We start from the raw sequence: 17,584 nt of genomic DNA, 5'->3' as shown, positions 1-17,584 counted from the left end.
ACCTATCTCCAAAAATCCTCAAAGATCTTAGCACAGTACCTGGCACAGAGCAGGTGCTCAATCAACTTATGTCAAGTGAACAAATGAACAAATCTGTGGATGAGGGAGTTATATTTATGTAGGAATAGGAATAGGAGGATTTATTACAGTATTTGTAGAAATGAAAGGAGAAGTGAAATAAAAAATTCTAGCTCTTTGTTTTGGCCCATTTCAGGATTGTATTTGGGAACACCATCAACACACTGACTTTCTTTCTTTCTTTCTTTTTTTTTTTACTAAACCATAAACTGTGAGCTTTCACTTATAGAGAAGAGAAGCTTAATAATACTTATTAAACCAATTTTGCTCCAGGTAAAAAAATATCAAAACAACATGTCTACAAAAAGATGAAATGTAATTTGCTTCTACTTTAGTGAGCAGTAGTGTGCCAAAGGGCAAAGACCTTTGCCACTGACTGGCCAGCTAAAGAGCACAAGACACTGTGTCTCACCGGTTCCCCTCTGACTCTCTGACTTTCCTGATGATGGCAAAGGAAAAAGTAGACAAATCAATGTTACACAGATATGAAGGATCATTATCATTACTACTATTTGGTCATCCCAAGAAAAACTTGAGGACTCTAAGATCTCATAAGAAAGAAAATCAGGGAAAAGGTAAACTATTACTTTTTCTTTTACCGTCACAGAGTCAGGCTTTGGGTCTCAGGTTTCATTTACCCCTACCGAGAAGGCATTCTGGCTCTCATGTCTTTGTCGCTCTACCATGTACATCTCCAGCTCACTAAAGTCCGAACATGTGGCATCAGACCGTAGAGAATCCCAACTCTACCCTGCGGGAACTCCTTTAAGAAAACCCAGTCTCTTCAAAGAAACACTGAAAATGCAAAAGGCTTGCAAAAATGCTGGAAGATTTCAAAAGAGTATTGAGGCACCATTTCATGAAGCGGGGAGGGTTACAGGCTGCGTGTACAGTATTTAGGCTCCTGCATCCCTGAGGAGATTGCACATCCTTCTGCATTTTTATCACCCTTTTTCTTCCTTTCGCCTTTGGGTATCCACTTTGCTAGATTCAGTTCTAGTGGAAACAACAGTTATATTTACAATGAAACTGTACACCAATCTCCATCTACTTGGGTGCCCATATCTGACTTTGTCTCTTGCCGTTATACTCAGGAAACAAAGGTATAATTTGTGCTTAAGTTATAGTTATTATGAGAAATCTGTGTGTAAATAAGTGGAAGGGGAACTCCTTTCCCTACGTCATTTCGTTCATGATTGTGAACAGAATGGATTAGACAAGTGGAAGGCCAAGATTGCAGGGACACAGAATCGTAAAATGTTAAATTGTGCAGAGTAGTGATTTTATAAATGAAAAGCTGAGCATTAGAGCAAAGAGGTGTGCTGTTCATAGTCACGTAGGTGACATTGCAATAAAGACCAAACTGTGATGTATTTTATAGGTTTTAAGTCCACCACACCACACTACTTCCCACATGTTGGATGTATTTGCCTTTGACTATCCCAAAGGATGTAGGAGGTGAGCCTCTACCTACATTGATAGGAGTAGACTATTCTTTTCACAGAGATTCTTATTCCTACTAAAGAAAAAGCCTTCTTCACCTCTACCAAAGTACTTTGTAAAGAACCACATACTTCAAAAGCAAGCCTCCCCCCACCCCAGAGCAGAGTCTTCCTCTCACATTAGCCCTGGGGGTCCTTCAGCCACTGCTAAAGGGAGATGCTCTTACTGTTGGCTGCCATGCCGTCGGGAATGGTGGTGGGAGTGAGTGCGTTGCGCTGCTGAGGGTTGATAAGCTGGCTCACGGAAGGCAGCTTGTTCATGCTGTTCATTTTGTTCAGAGGTGGGGAGCTGTTACCGTATGAGGTCTGAGACTGCATCGAGGTCCTGGGAACAAAAAGGCCGGAATGATGGTGAGCATGGGACACCGAAGCATGGGGACTGGTCATTTCCAACAGGTCTCAGATTAAAACATAGCCTTAAACTGTACATTTGCAAAATGATTCCTCTAGAATCAACAAGAAGTTATCTGCACTCCCCCCCTGAGAACATTTTCTGACTAGGGAGGGGTTACAATGCTATCATCAAATTATATTTTCTCTGAATGTGTAGAGTACAAAGCTGAATATCTTTCTTTTTTTATTTAATTCTTATTCAAGTACAGTTTTCTGTTTTATATTCCCTGCCCTGCCCCCCCAGTACTCCCCACCTCCCTCCCATTTCTGCCCCCCACCTTAATTATTGTCCATGTGTCCTTTATACTTATTCATGTGAGTCCCTCCCCTTTTCCCCTATGATTCTCTCCCCTCTCCCCTCTGGATCCTGTCTAAAGCTTCTCCTTTGTGAGAGGCAGAATAACTGCACTCTCCTCTTTCCTTTACCATTTTCTCTGTCCCTTTTCCCTTTCTTGCCTGTCAACTTAAACAAGCTTAAAAATCAGTGAGGGAAAAGAACTGAGTGAAGACTCAAAGGCTTATGAAAGATGTGGAGATGCCAAGTTGAAATGGTAACTGAGGCATTTCATTTGTAGCTGCCTAGGCCATTTGGTATATCCAGAAAATAACTACAAAGCCAATCAGTCAAACAGGACCTTTGGCAGCAGAGCCTGCTTTTATGCAGAGGCCTCAGCATGGAAACGTGGCTTTGTCAGTTTAGATGTGCATGGGCCCTAGACTAACCATCTGGAATACCAATAGCCGCTATTCGCAGGAGAGCCCCGGCGTCCAAACAACTGTCTTGTTGACTTTCCACAAGCCTCCTGGGAGACGAGGGAAAAAGTTTTCCCTTCAGCATAACTTCAATTTGGAAATTTACCAGAATTGGTTTGTCACACTATGCATTATATTACATATGATATTCCAGATTCAAATGCCATTCCTGACTTCTTCTTTGAATATAGATAGAACTAGTGATGTCCACTAGAGTCAGGACAGATGTAAAGTCAGAAAACAGAAGTTTGTCTTCCTCCAGCATATGTTAGGAAGCTCTAAGTCCCTGTGCGAGCCACAAAACATCCCTGCACTTGTTTTCTCATAGGGAAACTGTATAAACTAAATACATATATACACTTGCTGTGGAAATAAGATGCCAGAGGAGGAAAACCAATGAGAGGTGGTTGCACCTTTGGGAAGCTCAGAGAGTAGTGGATACATGGGGAAAATAATCCAACCTACCTTGTAGGACTGTAGTGAAACCTGAAATAGATGATATGAAAAACTATATAGACCATGTGGCATTAGCAGTGAATAATTACTGTGACCATAGCAGTGAATAATTACTGTGACCATGCTCAAGATTAGACTTTGAGCATGTTTCAAACCTTTGATGGGAGAAGCTCCCCTTTTAGACTTATCAACAAACTGTGTTTTTGTGTTTCTGCTTGTCTCCTCACTGCTGCAGTGACACTTATATCACAAAGAGAAATAATGTTTCTTTCCTTTTTATTTGCATGTATACATGTGTATGTATGTATATACACACACAATGATATATAAAATACAAATCTTGAAGGCTCCATAAATAAACCCAGTTTTCAAACAAACATGGTATAATAATGTTTGAAAACATAATAAAAATGGTTCTAGTACACAAGTGTTACAGTTGTATACTTGGTCTGTGATGCTGCCACACTTGTCCTCCAGGATTACACAAAACACGGGTGGCCCCATTCCACAGTGAGGGGAATGCAAACAACATGCTCTACACACGTTTGCATAAATGTACATGACAGTTAATGCATGATTAACAGTTCAGCTGCATATCAGCATCACTGCCGTTAAGGTAGGAAGGCACTGATTTTTTTAGTCCTTCTCAAGAATTCGAAGTTACAGATAGATCCATGTTGCACAAACAGATGTTTATATTATTAGCTTTCCTAATTGTAAGATACTAAGCTCTCCTTTATCCATTTTCTAAAAGATTCTCACATCCTTGTGGAGGAGGACATAGTATGGCAGGGGAGGGGTGGCAATAATCATTATGCCTACTACAAAGATGGGCAAATATAAATCTCTAAGAAAAAAATATGCCCTAGTCACATATTGCCAAATGATGAGTAGAGAGGTCTCTGGCCCCTACTCCCACTGCTTTTCTTTTTTCCCCATTCTCTGGCACCTTCCCAGAAATAAGAGGGTGGTGTGCAATAGGTCACAAAATCAAGAAATGCGTGAAGTCACCCTGGCTGGCATGGGTTTTGTTTGCAGGTGCCAGCCTGTGAACCAAAGAGTCACTGGTTAGATTCCCAGTCAGAGCACATGCTTGGGTTGTGGCCCAGGTCCCCAGGAGGGGGCATGCAAGAGGCAACTGCACATTGATGTTTCTCTCCCTCTCTTTCCCTCTTTCTGGACATAAATAAATAAAATATTTTTAAAAAAGAAATGGGTGAAGTCGTAAGAGAAATGTGGGAGACTGAAACAGATCAGGCAGCAACAGATATAGCAAAGTGGGCCTCCCAGCTATCATCAAATCTACTGCACGACGTGTGAGAGTCAGCCCAGTTGGATATACTTAAGAACGTCTGTAAGTCCATAGCAAAGCGCAGGAAAGCACAAGCAAGGTGCCCAAGAGACGTTTTGTTAGGTGCTTCTTCTTCCAGCTTTGCCTACCACAAATTACCTAGGAAGCCTGTTTTCCCAGACTCCAGAGGCGGGGGGTCTGTGTGACCTAAAGAGACCTCTATCTATGTCTCCCATTCCCCCAAATCAGTCAAATACACAACAAGAGCTGATGGAAGCATTATTCGAACCATTAATATCCACCAATAGGAAAATAAAAATATAGTAAAAGCTTTGCATTCTCCCTGGACCCTCAGTTATAGTAAATGCCTTCTTCAAAATCCTATCACAAGTCTCTTTTCCCTGTCCCTTTATAGTCTGCATTTTTGGCCATTTTATTAGTTCATTTCTTACAAGCCACCTAAACTATTTTTGAGGAACGTTGTTTAGAAACCACAGATAAACAAAAAAAGAAACATGAATTTTGGGGTCAACCAAAACATTTGGGGTAACCTTCTAGATCTGACACAAATTAATTGCCTCTGTTATGCCAGTGTCCTGAGTCTCATTTCCTTAATCTGTACATTAGCCATTATACACATTCTAGAAGAGTTGCTATGAAGATTAGATTATATAAGAACCCCAGAAATTATCATACAATCTTTAGGTGCTCAGGAAAAACATTGGTTACCTTTACTCTTCCTCTCAAGCCCCAAATGTTTAATGCTTTATTGTTTGGTTAAGGGAATACGAGGTATAGTTTACGAATAGGAAGAAGTGGCAAGCATTCTTAATTTAGCAAATACAGAAATTAGGATGAGTGAGTGAATGGGAATAAGAGAGTCTAGAAAGGTCAGAAATTTCAAATGCTTCTCCTTTCATGAAGAAGTGAATATTAAAGCCCCTCGGTGAAAGATCAGGGTAGTTTGTTCAACATTAAGTTTTCAATGTCTGAGATACAAATAATATTCTGATAACCACTATGTGCTATAGAAAAGTAAGCATGGCTGAATAAATTTGAGGCCTTGAAGAACATTTTAAAAAAATATTTTTTCTTTACAAACATAATGTCATAGTTCTTGAGTAGACCATCCCAAAGGCTGATGGTACATCTGAAGAAATGAATAAAATATTCAAGCACAACAGGACCTGTGCTATTATGGTTTTCATACCCCACTCCCACCACCACCAAATCAAAACAAAACAAAAAAGTAAGAACTTAGTTCTTTTAAAAAAATAACAAGGTATAAGCCTTGGGATGTTTTCTCCAGAGGCATACTAGATTCTCCTAGGAATCCAACATAAGAGCAATAAAAAAGAGGCATGTTTCATGCATTTCTACTTTCACGGAGCGATCCTGGTAAAGTGAAGTCCCAGTTCTTAATTCTAACAACTTAGGCTCCTGTGCACATTGCTAAGATTAAATTCAGCATCTCAGAGCTATGAATGACATTTAGATCATCCAAGATTAGAAAGCACATTTTCTGATTTTAAATTCAGTACCTATCTAGGTCACAGGTGGCAAACACAAGGCCCATGGGCCAAATCCAGCCTCCGCCTTGTTTGATCTGGCCTGGCACCTTGCTTCTACCTGGCACCTTGTTTCTACTCCTATTCACAGAGCAGTTACATTTATACAGTCCTAAAATTACATTTGGCCCTTTGAAGGCAACCACAAGGCTAATTGGACCTCAGTGAAAAATGGGTTTGACACCCCTGCTCTAGGTGGTAGAGAGTCAAAATTCTTGGGAAGACACAAATTCAGCATCATCTTCACCACTTTGCTGGAAATGCCTAGAATTCCATGAAAGGTTTTCTTCTTTTGCCTTAAATCTTCCATTGCCCATTAAAAAGCAACTCTTTAGTGTAATTTGGTGGTACCTCAGGGTAAACCTATTTCACCAAACCATTTCTGGAGTAGAAATCTGAGAGGGGAAAGAGGTTTGAGTGGAGCAAAACACCCCTGGCGTGAGGAAGGCCATAAAAAGGGAAACGTGAATCATCAGAAAATGACTGTTAATTTTCCACATTCCACCCTCTACAGCTGTGCTCGTATACTTTCTCACCAGCTGGATAGTTGTGCTTCTAAATAAAAAGGCAATATTTTAATTTCTTGACAGATCAACTAATTATAAAAAATTTTCCATCAGTTTGAATATGTACATTTATATAAGTCACTATAAATACATCAATATACTTACATAAAATAGGGTAAAGAAAAAAAACTTCTGAAAGAAGCAAACATTAAAGAACTCAACATAGACATTAACCCTTTTGGGATTTGTAAATCAAAATTATTCGATTAATTAAAACACTCTGCAAATGTAACAAGATCACCTGATTTTACTAATATACTTTTTATCTCAAAGATGTTTTCCTTAAGTACTGTTTAAGACATAAACTAATTATTTTTATTTAGACCAATTGTTTTTGAAGCTTTTAACACACCTATTCAAAGATGGAAATATATTGTTCTTTATTTTAAAAAAAGCACTGGACAACAGCCTCCACTAAAATTTCTAGATGAAAATTTTTAATGCCTGTGTCATAGAAGCATGTATTTTAAAAAATCTTACCAAAATTGTTGAATTTTTGTGTAGCCATTTTAATATTGAAGATATTAAATCTTCAATGGAAGGAAATAATCAGCATTTTAAGCATATTATGCTTTATTGTTTCAAGAAAGGTAAAAATGCAACTCAAATGCAAAAAAAATTTTGTGCGGTGTACAGAGAAGGTGCTGTGACAGATCAAACGTGTCAAAAGTATAACAATGAGAACAATCGATGTTATACCATATAGAGAGAGCCAACATACTCCATATATTCCAATCAATAAAGTTACTGGTGAAAATCAAAAATGTGTCTTTCGTTTTACAGAAATAACTAAACGGACTTTTTGGCCAATCCAACAGTATAGTGCATGTTTCCTTATGATAAAATTAAATACACAGCATTAAAGTATATTTTCAAGTTAATGTAGACATTGCAATTTTTTTAGGACTGATGATCTTGATATAGAAAATATTAAATACAAGCAGGATATAATGACCGAGTGCATCTAAAACCAAAGTAACTCTTCTTCTTTAGAGTTACACATGGTAGGTATAGGTACTTGAGGCACGACATGGAAATATTCTAATATTTGAAGAGTTTTTAAAAGGCAAGAGAGACAGAAAAGAAAAACTGCAGGATAAACCAAGATGCAAAAGTTTATTGAAAATTAAATTCACACATCCATAAAGCAACAGCCTCAATAACAAGAAACCATTTTTGTGGTGACACAGAGTCAAGAGCTGGTGACCTGGTGTGGGGAGATGAGGCAAAAAAAGGAGATCCTTAAACTCTTTAAGTCCTTATATTATTTTAAAACATGTTTTTAAAATGGGAAGAAATAAGTTCTCTAAGCTCTTTGAACAGAAAGAAAGAAAGAGAAAAAGAAGGCAGAAAGAAAAAGAAAAAAGAAAGAGAAAAAGAAGAGAGAAAGAGAGAGAGGAAGGAAGGAAGGGAGGGAGGGAGGGAGGGAGGGAGGGAGGGGGGGAGGGAGGGGGGAGGGGGGAAGGGAGGGAGGGAGGGAAAGGAAAGGAAACAAGTCATCAACTCTATCTTTAATTTTTAGGCCAAGAGTGTTGGTTTCAATATGTGTCTGCTTGGACATCACACAAACAAAACAGCAGGCTCCTGGACAAAGGAGGTTGAGCAGGGTCAGTGATGCGGCTAGCGTCACAGCAGAACAGAGGAAGAAGACTGCCAATCAAACACATTAATCATAGATTTGGTGACAGGACTTGTAACTCCATTTTGGGAATTGAATGTTATATAACTGCCTAGAACAACATCACTGGAGTGGTTTTACCCTCCTATTAAAATGACAAAATAGGTTTACCTGCCTTGGTGTCTAAACAACAGTCTTGGGGGGGTAAGTCTCTAGGGTTTTCATGAGCAAGGAAGGCTATCATAGATGCTGACATATGGTGGCAAGGGTGGGATCTGACATAAGCATTAATGATCTTTCTACCTACGTATGAGGAGAGGATACTAATAACACAAGTTCTTCCAAAGAATGAAAGAACGGCTCCCACACTAGCTGCTTACAGTAATTTTCACTTCTCTGTCCAGCAGTACACCTGACATCTTAGTTTACTATTTGCAATATTATTGCATGACCAGCATTAAAAGGGCCTGAATGAATCTCTCGGTCACCTATAATTTACTTATACACAGACAATAATAACTTTTTCTCCTTTTCTTAAAAAGTCATCTTAAGTTTGAGACCTGCTCAAAAGCTTCTTTATGAGTTTTAGAAATACAACAGAAGGTAACAGAAAAGGGTTCTAATAAACATCCTAACGCCCCTTCCCAACTGAAGCTCCTCCCTCCCGAGAAACAACATCAAAGCTCATAAACACAGGTGTTCCTGACTGGCCAATGCTAGATCTAAGGATACAGAATCTGTGGAAAATGTCCTTCTTTGTAAAGTTTTGAGTCCCTTCAAAGATTGTTTCTCTAGTGACTTTGAGCAGTTGTGTCTCTGAGCCAGTGTCTTCAAGTCCTGCTTTCAAGGGCTGGATACACACACAAACACATACACAAACAGACACATATACAGAAGCACAACAAATACACACACTCGAAATACAAAGAAGGGGCTTTACGGGTACACTGATCGGTTTGGGGGGTTGGAATGTCTAAAGAAGACGTCAGACTGTTTTGGAGTCTCTCTCCTGGGCTCCACAAGCTCATTCCTGAAGCAGGCTGAAAGGAGACTGCAGAGAGGAACCAGAGAAAACAAAAGATGAAAGCTTAGGACTTCATATATTTAAATCCACTGAGTACAGAAACCCATCCCCCTACGTTCATGATCATAGGATAGAAAAAAGAATGCCTGTGAAGCTGTTTTTGTCCCTTTCATCTTTATTCTCTTTTAAAGTTACACAGAGATGATTCCTCACAACTTTTATGAAGAAATTAGAAAAGGTGGTGATAATGAATCAGAAGGGTCTGAATCACATATAATTTTTAAATGCATTTTCCTGGATTCTTTGTGAGACCAGGTTGGGGCCCAGGTATGTATGTATGTGTATGTGTGTGTGTGTGTGTATTTTTTTAACAAGCTCCACAACTGACCCAGGTGAGAATTACTGAGACAAGGTAGGTCAAGGTTGTCAGCACAGTGGTGGGCATATTAGACTTGATTATTTGCAAAAGGGAACACAGAAACAAGAATTAATCTTTTGAAAAATGTCATCTGCCCAATTAAGATACCTCATTACTGTTCCTGTCCAGCCTACCTATGAAGTATGAAGAAATATGATCTTATCAGACTGGGGGGCTGCATCATCATGCATTTAAAAGGACTATTAATGAGCATTTGTATGTACCCAGATTGAAATGGATAAATATCTTAATCCTTTAGTCACAAACTTGGCCTATAAATGCACATATCAAATACATGAAAGCAACTTTTACATAATTAAGAAATCAATTATACCACAAAGAGGCCAGGAACAAATCCCTTTATTTTGCTAAAGGTTATGCAATTCCACGAACTGTTTGGAAATTGTTTCCCAACTAGCTTTTAAATCACATTTAGTTACTGCTTACAAAGGAACAAAGACATTGTTACTTGGTGAGGGCTGGGATTCGGAAAACTATCTCACCAGCGAGAGCTGGATCATCTTAAAAAATATGCCAGAATATATGTCAAGAAGTAATGTACCGTCAGCTAAAGGACTATAGCTTTTACTACTCATTTGGATGTTACATTTGGGGCTTCTCGTGGACTAAGGCCTGAATGAGACAGCACAGAGAAATTATGTTTCAGTTAAGATAAGAATGTATGGGCCATAGGAGTTCAAACTTTGAGACCTAGAACTCAGATAATTTCTGAGGTGAGATACGAGAGTTTAGAAAAGTGATCTGTTCTATCTGAATTTAATTAATCTAAGTTTCTACCCTCATGACCAATTCAGAGCTATTGAATCTGCCCTGATGACTTCCTAACATAGCACTGAATGAAGTTCAGAGAGTAACACTGTGCACACTGTATAAAGCTTGTGCAGTTCTATGACCTATAAGGTTAAACCACATGACATTGCCAATACTCATCTGGTTTTTGATCTATGCAACTGGCAATTTCAAACAAATACTCTGGAAATGGGTAAGATTTTAAAATAAAACCTAGAAATATGATATTAAGCACATCTAGCATTGAGATTCGTGTCCTCTACTTTCCTACATTTATGATCCTGAAAATACCACTTGCTTCATCCTCAGATATATGAATTGGAAGAAAAATTATCCACTTTATTGAAAGAAATCATGTCCAAATTAGCCTAAAGAGACTGGATTTTACATTGAAACCACAAGAATAAGTATCAGCTGACTGATACAGAGGCATAAAAAAATGGAAATAGGTGCTTGCTTTTGTTTTATTATTACAACTTTATTAATTAGTGAAGTAGATCAGAATACTACAAAGAACTGTACCTTCCAAATCTGATTCTCACCTTAGCTTTATTATGAACTGGCCATAAAAATCACAGATGTAGTTCATTGGGGCCACAAGGCATTGGGACTATGGTCTTGAAGATCCTGCTCTGTGCTAATATTCTCTGACCTGTATTACTAATGAGCCACAACCGTCAGGTGATGATAAGGGGAAGGAAAACACTAAGGGCTCCTCAGTACATCACATAATCATATTAAAATTAAAATGAGTCTATCCTGTAGAATGTCAAAAATATTGTAACTTTCCATGGGAAATCAAGAGTTAGGCAAAGTAAAAATTTAAGTGATGTTGGCCAGTTATCAGGGTAGAAGCCAAGGAGAACAGAGTACAAGAAAAATGAAAAAATAGTATTGGTCTAAAATACACGAAACAAAAGATTGCTAAAAATGTTTCAAGTGGGTCTGCAAAGCTACCTGAAGAGTTAATGTTCCTTGAACATATGAAGAAGGTGTAAGGTGTTCAGTTCAAAAATGGGTCCCATTTGTTCTCCCCTTAGATTCTGACCTCTATAAATATAACCCCTGTGTTTATTCCATTGTGGGCAAATCAACTAAAATCTCACTTAAAGGGGAAAAAACAATTTTACCTGTAACAATTTGATTCACAAAAAACTCACTGTAAATTTTATCCTTCATAAAGCCTATGATCATGAAGGTAATTGGGAGGAAACTTTTGAAAAAGAAAAACCATGCACAAATCAAAACCAAGCAGAGAGAACACATGTAATGAGTACCTAATAGAAGTAATTAAACTGAAAATATGTTAGTACCACCTTGCAGAAGTATATTCCCTTCCCATTGATTTTCCCTCTACTATAAAGAAAAGCATAAAGTTGATTCCTTATCAGCATAAACTTGGAATTATGTGTTTGGAAAGAAAAATCATAGGCTATTGTAGGGATTTCCAAGCTGACTTATTCTTTTCAAATGATTGCCAGGAAACTAAATTTCTATTTTTCTTTGTCTAGTTATTCATGCACTTTCTGGGAGGTATGCATGAAAATAAGAGAGCTGAAAAAACTCAGCTGAAGAATACAGCAACTGGAGAATTTATATAGATACATATCAATCACTGGAGAGCCACATATATATAACGTAACAAAGGCAAAATCAGACTAAACGTCTATATTTTGCAAAGATTTCATTTTGCAGTCTGTTAGATTTCCATGCACAAGTGGTCATATCCAAAGTTAGGTCTTATAAGACTGAGGAAGCATCTCAAAAACATGCGATGATACTTTAAATGGACACCCCAGGTCATTATGAGGCTGCTCATTCCTCACTATATATCAGTGGCTACACATACAAAAAAGTGATAATATATCTTTAAAATTTTGGGTTTAAAAAAAAATAACACAATTTTAAGATGCATTTTCTTCTTTGATGAAATAGATTGCCTTATGAAATAAGAATTAGAAAATAATTTCTCCCTAAACAATGCCCACCAGTCAGACAGTAAGCACCAGATAACTGATCGCACAGAGGGGCCAGGCGATGTATTCTCGTGTACGCCACGTAGACAAACACTGACGGCAAGTGTTCTGCACTGACGGAGCGGGATTGTCCTGACTTGTAAAGTCTCTGCAACTAGACACCAAGCTCTTCCCCTTATTGTTTGACTTTGGGAAGCTATCTCAAACTGTCCTAATTTACAGGATGCTGAAAATAAATGTTCAGAGCTTTCCTAAAATTCAAAAGGTGTTCTGGCTATAAATCCATCACTAAATTGTAAACCTATGGGAAGGCAGGAACCTCATCTTTCTTATGTCTATCCTAGTGCTTTTCACTTAGCATATTTTTACTGCTACTTCATTATAGGAATCCAGTCAACTATTACAGTCTTAGCTCATAATGGGGTTGCACCATTATTCACATTTTGAGTCTGAAAGGGCGTGCCTAACCTTCTGGGACAAACAAAATCTCTAATACCTCTCCACTTCAGAACACACATATTAGCTTCCAAACACTCCTGTTAAAAACTCTGAGCCTTAAGAAACATTGAAGGAAGAGCCACTCATGTATCTAGAACAAGACCTGCAAAACGAAGTGAAGGGGCCAAATCTGGCCCCTCGGTAAAGAATGTAGTTTATATTTTTAAAGGGTGAGAAAATTTAAAGGAGAAGAATATTTCTCAATGTGAAAATTATACAAAGACCAAGTTTCCGTGGCTATAAAGTGAAGCTCTGCTGTTAACAACCACTCTCCTTCGTTTCCATATTGGCTGTTGGACGCCTTTGTGCTACAAGGGCGGAGCAGGGCATCGCACCACAGAGCCCATGGAATTTACTATGGGTGTGTTATAGAAAAAACTGCCAACTCTAAGCTAGGTGGTCAGATTTTTTTAAATCACACCCCTTAACAGGCATCAATTTGTTCTGGCAATACTTTTCCTGTACTAGAAAGAAGACCAAAAAGAGATCTACAGAGCAACTAGGCCAACAAGATACACTATGGTTTTATTCCTCTGAGGTCATTTTGGCTGAGCCAAACATTTCCAGAGTAAACTGGAGACAATTCCGGAGAGTTTCTTAGTACCATAGCATGCATATCTTAGGGAAGGCTCTTATCCTCTCTGGGTTTGTAAGTGGCATTACAGGTCTGTTTCTTTCTTCCCTGTTGTATGGTTTTGTAAGAACTAAATCAGTTTTCCACTTAAGTGTGTTAACATATATTTCCATCTGATACCCTAAAACATCTATGGGATTGGCAATGGGAATTTTGCCTGCAACTTCCAGGTCAAATTCTGCCTTGGAATACTCCATGTCCCCTAGGAACCTCATGGTTAACCTTTCTGCTCCACCTTACTTAAAAGCTTAAAATTGTGATTTGCAAAATTTTCATGGTAAAGGTAAATGGTGAGATCTCTTCCAGGTACAAAGGTTCTTAACACTCAAGAGCCTAACATCCTTTAAAAGAACACATCTTTTATATCCCTTTCCTGCCATCCCACGCCCCATAGCCGACAAGGCTTAGAGGATGCCTCCTGACTACGAGAGATGCAGTCCAACATCCTCAGTTCTGTTTATATTTCTTTAAAAAAAGAACAACAAGCCTTCTTTATTATACCCACCATAGCTACTTCTCTATGGTTGTTAATAATATATGAGAAAAATTTATGTATTGTTCATTTATATTTCTACTGTAAAAGATAATCTTTGCCTTCGGCAAGATTGTTGGCTTCATTTCTTTTTGCCTGAAAAGTAAAGTCAAATGTTTGAATTACTCAAGTGGACCCAAAATGTATACATTTTACATATATCTACAGGGACTCTGGCAATACTTCCAGTCCAGACATAGTATTTTAATTAAGCTAACAAGTGCTATTCTTAACCACAGTGGGGTAAGTATAAATAGAGTCCTGATTCACCAACTTCCCTTCCTTTTGTAAGAGCTATTCTATTCTGGTTAGTCATAAATCACTTCACATTCTCCCAGATCCAAGAGTAAAGGTAAAAATTAATATATAAAAGGTTGTATATACATGTGGTTCCAAGCCGGCCCAATTTATGCACAAATATATTGCTGGAAGACAACCTAGAACAGGGATGCTAAAACATGACAATATGATGCTGTGTTGCACTTCTGCATGCAGACATTTTCCCAAGGAACATGCACTAGGTCTCAGAATCATTCCCAACACAGCACTCAAGCAAGTCACTTATGGTAAAACCTATGTGCTATCCCTACTCTATAATGGTTTTTCCCAAATGTGGTTTGTGTGTATCCAGGGAAATGTATAAGATAACTCATTGGGATAAGGGAAGATTACATGTTTTGAAATATACACATTATTACTTGAATAGAATGCATACTCAAAATTTTTATATTGTTAGATGTGTATGGATCAGGGTAGAGAGAAGAAAAATAACTCTGCTAGTGTCTCTTTGTAATTCAGCTGAAATAATTTGGATTCAATTTCAGAACACAGGTGGAACTTCTCAAAGGGAAGGTTATGATAATAAACACAGAAGGCTGTTGAAACTGCAAAAAGGTGCCCCACACTAGATCGTCTGAACCTATCATGTCTTGCTGTCTCTCAACCTCACCTCCTGCATTACCCACCAATCTCCCCAATGGGACATCACTCTGACTAATGCCTCCTAAAATGACACATGGACACACTCACTGTTTCTGAAGTAAATGCTGGTGCTGCTGCTGCTGCTGCTGCCTGTATGTTTCAATTGTGTGCTGAGGAAGGTACTGCATGAGCTCCAGAGATTCCTTGATCTTCAACAGCATTTCGTATGTCTCACGGCCCCTCACCTAGGAAAATGGGCAGAAGGAGAGAAAGAAAAATGATGACCTATAGAACCATCAGCACAGCCAATCCTCATTTTTCATGGGTTTTACGTTGATGAATTCACCTACTTGTGGACATTTATTTGTAACATGAAAACCAGTATTCCGCAGCACTTAGTGGTCATTTGCAGCTAGGAGCAGAGTGACAAAAATTTGTGTTGCCCATGCATGTTCCAGCTGAGGCTGAACATGGCCCGACTCTGCCTTCATGTTTCAGTGCTTGTGCTATGAACATGCTTCTTTTCTGGGGGCTATTCAGTGCCACATTTCCACATTGTTTTTTCTGTATGTTGGTGGTGAATTTGCTATTTAAAGTAGTTCCCGAGTGTGGTGCTGAAGTGCTGTCTAGTGTTTTGAGCATAAGAAGGCTGTGATGTATGTGCCTTATGGAGAAAATACAGGTTGGATAAGCTCCGTTCAGGCTTATAAGCCAATATAGTGCTATTGGCTGTGAGTTTAATTGTAATGAGTCAACAGCACATATTAAATAAAGTGCCGTTAAACAAAAACATGCATAAAACAAGGTTACATATTGCTCAGGTGCTGAAAGTGCTGTGACCAGAGGCTGCAGAAGCCTAAACCTGCATTTCCCCTAGGAGCAATGAATGGTTCCGTATTTGCTAGTACATTGCTTGCAGTGACTTTTTAAAGTGTAACTATCACAAATAATGAAAATTACCTGTAACTACCTCTGGAAGGACAGAAATCTTCAGCTGGGGTAAAATGTTTTTCTCTAAGACAGTCTCTTAAAAGCTTTAAAATGTATGAGCAGGGCCAGGAGTAGAGAGAGGCCAGCAGGGCACTTGCAAGGCCCTGCAAATGAGGGAGTGCCTATTTAAATTTTGCACCCTAGGCACTTCACTTGCCCCACCCCAAGTCTTCACCCCAGTCCCCACCCTTGATATGACAGCCAGAATTTGTCAGAATCCAGAAAGATTTACTCTACCCTTTGTTGCGTTAATGCCTATTCACCCAGCTCTGGGATTGCCCTCACTGAGAAGCTTTTCCTGATCTCACTCTTTCAAGCCTAGTCTTCTGTCCTTCCTATGTACTCCCACAGTGCCATGCACTCGACATCTCTACTGAGATGATTATGTAATGCCATTATACCTGTTTTTCTCCTCACTAGAAGGCGAGCTCTCTGATCCCTAAAGGCTTGAGGTCTAGCGTAATTGCCACTCAACAAATACCAATCATAGTCATACTAGGTTAAGAGTTTCTTTTTCTTCACACACTTTGGTGTGACTAATTGTTTTTTAAAAATTTATTTTTCAATTATAGTCGATATACAATATTATATTAGCTTCAGGTATACAACCTAGTGATTAGACATTTATATAGTTTATGATGTGATCACCCTAATAAGTCTTGTACCCATCTGACACCACAGACAGTTATTACAATATTCCCTATGCGGTACTTTACATCCCTATAACCTTCTTACAACTGGAAATTTGTACTCTTTAATCCCTTTCACCTTTTCCGTTCATGTCCCTCCCCCTACCCCTTAATCTGGTGACCATCAATTTGTTCTCTGTACTTATGAGTCTATTCCTATTTTGAGTACTCGCTTATTTTATTTTTTAGATTTCACATGTAAGTGAAGTCACGTGTTTTGACTAATTTTTCACTAAACATAAGATGTAACTGACTACAGAGCACCTCCCGTCACTAGGACAAACTGAGATTTCATTTAAAAAGAGATTTTCAAGGGATTCCTATGTCAGAAGCTAAAAACACACTAGGTTTTTTGTTTTTGTGTTTTGCATTCCAGTTGACCTTTGAACAATACTGGTTCGAACTGTCTTAGTCCACTTATACACAGATTTTTTCTTCAATAAGTATACAGCCAGCCCTCCATATCCCTGGGTTTCTCATGCATGGATTCAACCAACGTCTGATGGAAAACAGTATTTCTGATCCATGGTTGGGAATGTGGACGTGGAGGGCAGACTCTATGCATTGCTCTATGCCGTTTCACATAAAGGACTTGAGAATCCTAGGATTTTGGTATCTGCAGTATCTGAGGGGATGGAAAACTGTTTTTAGTATATCAGCATAATGCTTACCTTAAAGTTCACAGGCCAGATTCTATATGTAGCCTAAGAAACATGACCTTGAGAATCTTAGCGAGCTCACCACGTGACTGTTCTACCATCCACCGGTCTACTTCCCTGATCGTCAGGACTCAAAGAAAGTAGTGGACAGGTATGGCACACCCAAACCTGTTGAGTTGGTTTAGTTTCAATCCCAGGGTGGCAGCTC

The 17,584-nt window shown here is 38.7% G+C and overlaps 1 protein-coding gene across 5 annotated transcripts in view; it reads right to left on the bottom strand.

Moving 5' to 3' along the window:
- TP63 (tumor protein p63) overlaps positions 1–17,584 on the bottom strand; it is a 223,298-nt gene that overhangs the window by 5,355 nt on the left and 200,359 nt on the right. For 4 of the 5 annotated variants that reach the window (XM_037038652.1, XM_037038458.1, XM_037038534.1 and 1 more), the window contains 2 exons: positions 15,147–15,283; positions 1,748–1,905 (listed from right to left, as the gene is read on the bottom strand). In XM_037038652.1, the coding sequence (XP_036894547.1) occupies positions 1,748–1,905; positions 15,147–15,283 (295 nt within the window). Of the gene's footprint in view, positions 1–1,747; positions 1,906–8,085; positions 9,277–15,146; positions 15,284–17,584 lie in introns of those variants that run through there. The other variant, XM_037038715.1, reaches the window with a different exon arrangement.

The sequence above is a fragment of the Sturnira hondurensis genome, unplaced genomic scaffold (assembly GCF_014824575.4).
Source record: "Sturnira hondurensis isolate 20B ecotype Veracruz unplaced genomic scaffold, ASM1482457v3 Scaffold0000396, whole genome shotgun sequence".
In the NCBI taxonomy this organism is placed as follows: domain Eukaryota; kingdom Metazoa; phylum Chordata; class Mammalia; order Chiroptera; family Phyllostomidae; genus Sturnira; species Sturnira hondurensis.
Note: the sequence above shows the minus strand (reverse complement) of the source record. Positions and strands in the feature narration are given on the sequence as shown.